Here is a 5,515-nt window from a genome sequence, read left to right as displayed (position 1 = left end):
GTGGGATCCTCCCGGACCGGGGCACGAACCCGTATCCCCTGCATCGGCAGGCGGACTCCCAACCACTGCGCCACCAGGGAGGCCCGGCACTATTTTTGACCGTATGCCGTGGTGGAAACAGCATGGACCATGGGCTTGAATTCCAGCTTTGCCGGCTTCTAATCATGTAATCTTGGGTAAGGTAACTACCTTGTTGGAGCCACTACTATATTGTGGTGAGCTCTCAAGGTAGATTATATTTTTAAAAAATATCACCCCATATCATCCCATATCAAAAAATGAATATTATCCATATATATGTAAAAATTCAAAAATACTATAGCTGAAAGATCTCAGAATTCAAACACGTAACTGTGTAAATCTGTTTTGAAGGCAGTGTTGCTTTAAACAAAGCAAAGAGCAGTTTAATATCAAAAAAGGGACTAATCAGTCAATCATTTATTCAGCAAGTATTTATTAAATACCTATTACATGATTGGCATTGTTCTAGGCATTGGGGATATAACAGGAACAAAATAAAATCCTTGACTCATGGAGCTTCCACTCCAGTGGAAAGAGACAGAAAGTGAGCACGTAACGAATAGACTATGCCAGGTGGTGATAAATGTGATGAGAAGGATGAATAAAGCCAGGTAAGGATGGGGAGTACCGAGGGTGGGCAGGGTCGCTGTTCTGATGGGGTGCTGTTCAGGCAGCAGCCCGAATGAGGGGGAGTCTGCCTGCATACATCCTGAGAAGAGCATCCAGGCAGAGGGAAGAGGAAGTGCAAGAGTTTTAGGAGGGCATGCTTGGTATATTTTGATAACAGTGAGGAGGCCAGCATGGCTGGAGTAGAGTGAGATGGGAGGTGATGTGAGAGAGGTAAGGAGGGACAGATCTTGTTGACAGTGATGGATTCACAGGACCCTCCACTTACAGGGTTCTTCAGTGGCTGCAACATGCTGGCGACCATCCCTGAAACTCATCCTGAAATTCCGTTAGTACAGAATCTGTTTGGAGCTATTTGACCTGAGAACTCTAACTACCCTCCTTGGGGCAGTGCTGGGAACTGTGGGACAGTGGGGCCTTCTAGGGTGGACCTCTCTGGGCCTTACTTCCTCCTCCATACAGAGCAGTTCATCACCCAGAGGCATCTTGGCAGTGCCTGCCTGAAGAGGGGAGCTGGTGTGGAACTTATCACCCCTTAGGTAACCTTCTGTTCTAAGATCTGTGATCTACATTGATGAAAGAAATGGTTGCCTTCCGGAGATGATACAGAATCACAGGGTCAACTTCTCTCCCTTTGGAGATATGGCTTGTTCACTTATGAGTCACAGTCTGGTGAAAGCAAACCATTAGGTTCTACTGTTCTTTACCCCATTTGCCACAAGTATTGATGGAGCATAATGTATGTCAGCCACCAGGGGTATAGCAGTGAACATTCAGAGAAGCATCCCTCAACTGGCTGAGGGAAGATAGACAATGATTGGAATGATGGAGTCAATAATTCCATTGTGTCTTATTTTAGGAGGTGATAACTATAGTGAGGAAAACTTGAGCAGGATAAGGAACATCCAGAATGTGGAGATGGGTTGCAGTTGTAAATAGGGGCTTGGGTAGGTCTTAGTGAGAAGTTGACATTAGAGCTAAGATTTGAAGGAGTGGCCCATGTGGCTGTCTGGGAGAAGACCTTTCCAGGTAGAGGGACCAGCTAGTGCAAAAGCCCAAAGGCAGGAGAGCTGATGTTTTTGAAGAAAAGTGATATTTGTGGGGCAGGAGTGTGTATATGGAGATGGAGGTAAAGGAGGTAAGTGGGGAGTGTATGGGCAGCGAGGGAAGGGAGCAGGTCTTGTGGACTCTTATGAAGGACTTTGGATATTACTTAGTAAATTGGTTCCTGGATAATTTCATTGGTTCATATGCTTACTGAGGTGGCCAGGGAGGCCCCTGAGATGCTAAGCTCGTTCTGGTTACACTAATAATTCAGAAACTCTAAAGACCCAGCACATGCCCATATGGCTGCAGGACAGATAGCTTGACTATTATCTTGGTGTTTCCAAAACATTAAGGTGGGAAGGAGCATGCTAGTTTTGTAAAGTGTATGATATCTCAGATTGAAAACACTGCTTCTGTTTAAATTCATATTAAAGTGGTTGCTTTAATGGGGTTGTTAGAATTTCTAGAAGACAGTTTATGATATAGACTGAAAAAGGTATATATTCAAGATGTAAAAATTGTTAGTTGCCAGGGGACAGGGGTATTTATAGTACCAGTGCCCATAATAGTTAATCACTGGGCTCTGTTTGTACATTTGTGGCCCAAGACCTTCTTTGTCTCTCCTTAGGAGAGTGGGATGGCAAATATATGTGTATATTTAGAAATATTTGGAGATATATATATATATATACACACACACACACACACACACACACACACACACACATACATATAGTGACTATGACTGTCAGAGATGGTATAATAGTCTGCTTAGGCTGCCATAACAAAATACCATAGACTGGGTGGCTTTAACAACAGAAACTAATTTTCTCATGGTTCTGGAGGCAGAGGGAAAGAGCATGCGTGCTCTGTGATATCACTTCTTTAAGGACACTAATCCTATTGGATCAGGGACCCACTCTTATGAACTCATTTAACTTAGTTATTTTCTTAGAGGCTCTGTCTCCAAATATGGCTACACTGGGGCAGGGGGGTTAGGGCTACAACATATGAATTTGAGGGGAGGGAACACAGATGTTTGGTCTGTAACAGACAGGAAGGTAATTTTGAAAATACCAAAATTAATGAAGTTAGGACTACTGTTATTCAGTTTCTGTCCACAAAACCAATTCTGTAAACTTTACCTAGATCATCTAATTCAATGCCCTGCTCTCAGTAGGCACTTGATAAATATTTACTGGACAACAACGAGAGAGTCCCTGTTTTAGTAGAAGATTTGGATTGTCAGGTTCCTTATCGTCAAGGACTTTTTGAAGGCTGTGTCTATGAAATGGGTTAGAACTTTGATCTTAGAGATTTGGGAAATAAAGAACCTAGATTTACTAGAGGCAGTGACATAGAATTACAGGGAACTGCACAGATTCGGGACCTGAGCTTAGACAAATGCATTAACCTGTCAGACAACTCAGACCCACATCTGATGCCATCATAGCTCTTCTCTTACCTGCTGTGGTGGGCAGATTTGCTGCCTCCGCTGGTTCCAGCTCTGGGTTTCTGTCTCTATTTTGTATGGAGTTACAGGTTTTAAGTGTTCCTCCTACTGCCACTGTGGCCCAAGCCCCCATCGTCTTTTACCTAAATTGTTGCAGTGGCCTCCTAGCTGTTCTCTCTGCTTTGACCCTTTCCTTGGAGTCTGCTCTCTACATAGTAGCCACTGCATCTCTGCACAAAACTCCTTAGATTACCATTTTATTCTCAGAAGAAAATCTCAAGTCTGTCAGGAAGGCTTTGCATCATCTGCTGCCCCCACCCCCGTGCAAACTCAGGTTTCCCCTATACACTCCACTCCGGTCATTGTGGAGTTGGTTCTCAGAAAAGCCAAGTGCATTCTACCCCAGGACCTTTGCATTTGCTGTTCCCGTTCCCTAGAACGCCCTTCCTCCAATACCTGTATGGTTTGCTGTCTCACTTCATTCAACTTTTTGCTCAAATGTCACTTTGTCAGAGAGTTATGCTCTGCCATCCACTATAAAATAACAGCCTCTGCCACCTAGCATGCCCTGTCCTCTGTACTCTGCTTGTTCCCCCATAGTACTTGGGTACTGATCACCATACATATATACATATTTAATTTGTTCTCCCCAACTAGGATGAAAGCTGTATGAGGGCAAGACCTTCGTTTTGTTCACTGTTTATCCCCAGTACCTGAACAATGCCTGCGTGTAATAGGGACTGGCTATGTATTTGTTTTTTAAATAAGTGAATGACTGAAGCTGACATTTTTTAAGAGGCAAAGTATAAATAAAATAAAATGAATTCTTAGCTGCTCATGATTCTCCCATTTTTCCATGTGAGCTTCTCGATAACTATCCAGATAGATAACATCTACAAAGTGCTTTGAATTTCCTGGAGAACCAAAAGATGTAAGCAAAAACAAGATGTACAATTTTTTCAGACATGAAACTTGTGCAATTGTTCAGGCATTAAAAATCTTTTATTTTAGATGTTTCAATGTGAATGAAAATGTGCATGAGGTATTTGGATTTTTTAAGGTAAGAAAGAATTTAGGCCTATGCTCCTGTCATTCTGAAGTATTCCTGCTATTGACGCAAAACAAATGTGTGAGAGGCAATTTGTACAGACAGAATATTCATTAGTGTAATAAAGTAGAGTAAGTTTGCCAAGTATGTTTAGTTAATTAAACCTATGTGCATATTCCTTATTCATTTATATCATAAAAGCAACATTCTGATAAATATTTAGAGCAATAAATCAAGTTAATTCTAGTGATACACAGAGTAGAGTTAGAAATGGGAAATTGGCTTAATAATGAAGGTGTTATCTGTAATACTAGATCTCATCAGATTTCTGTATGATAATAATATCTTTACAAACCATTTATTTCTGCCACAGATTGGGTTATGCAAGAATCTCCCATGCTGAGCTGAGTGACTCTGAATTCAGATGGCCAAATTTAGGATCCCTGATGATCCCATTAATTATAGAGACAACCAGAAAGTGGTCACAGACCCTAGGGAAGTTCCCGAGAAAATTCACTTCAATCCCAGGTGAGTGAGTTCCTTTATGTTGCGAACTACAGCTATGAGATTGTCCATCCCCTCTAGGGACCTAAATATTACCTCACAATGAGCAACAAATTAGATTCGGTTCTAGAGGTTTATTCTTGTTAAGGGAGCTCCTGGTAAAGATTATGACATCCTACTTGGGTTGAAGTTATGATCCCTGCTTTCTGGGATAGAGAAACGTGTTGAAGTCCCAACCTCAGGCAAAAAAGATCAATGGCACCATCACCATCATAATAGCTAATATTAAAGTGTTTTTGTGTCCTAGACCCTGTTCTAGATGTGTCATGTGTTGTCTCGATTAATCCACGTTGGATCAGTCCTCTCGCTATCCCCATTTTAGAGGTAAGGAAGCTTAGGCTGAGGAACATAACTTCACCAGGTTTACATGGCTGGTCAGTGACAGGGCCAACAAGTGGGAAGGAAGCCTGTTAGCATCATTGGGTTGCTGTGATTTCCAGTGCTGGCTGCACTTAGACTCACCTGGAGAGCTTTTAAAAACTCCCTCTGCCTGGGTCCCACCCCAGACCAATTCATCAGAACCTCTCGGTGATACATGGGCTTTGGGTTAAAAAATAATCTTTGCAGGTTATTCTGATGTGCAGTAAGAAGTGAGACTATGGAGAGTGGATTATTTATTTCCGTTACAGATACTCTACCCTCTGAAATATGTTGGGTGTTGTTTAGTTTTAAATAGAGGTTATCTGAGAAATCTATTTGCAGCAAAACATGTGATTTGGAGTAGTTGCTCTTTTCTCTTCCCATGACTGGATAAT

General features: G+C 42.0%; 1 protein-coding gene across 1 annotated transcript in view; it reads left to right on the top strand.

Moving 5' to 3' along the window:
* The window catches only part of CWH43 (cell wall biogenesis 43 C-terminal homolog), a 48,017-nt gene extending 43,289 nt beyond the window's left edge, over positions 1–4,728 (top strand). The window contains 2 exon segments of the mRNA XM_007456092.1: positions 4,570–4,613; positions 4,616–4,728. Of these exon segments, the coding sequence (XP_007456154.1) occupies positions 4,570–4,613; positions 4,616–4,728 (157 nt within the window).
* Positions 4,729–5,515: the final 787 nt, after the last annotated feature.

Source organism: Lipotes vexillifer, unplaced genomic scaffold (genome assembly GCF_000442215.2).
Source record: "Lipotes vexillifer unplaced genomic scaffold, Lipotes_vexillifer_v1.1 scaffold42, whole genome shotgun sequence".
Classification (NCBI taxonomy): Eukaryota; Metazoa; Chordata; class Mammalia; order Artiodactyla; family Lipotidae; genus Lipotes; species Lipotes vexillifer.
The sequence above is the reverse complement of the archived record's forward strand: the minus strand, read 5'-3'. Positions and strand labels throughout refer to the sequence as shown.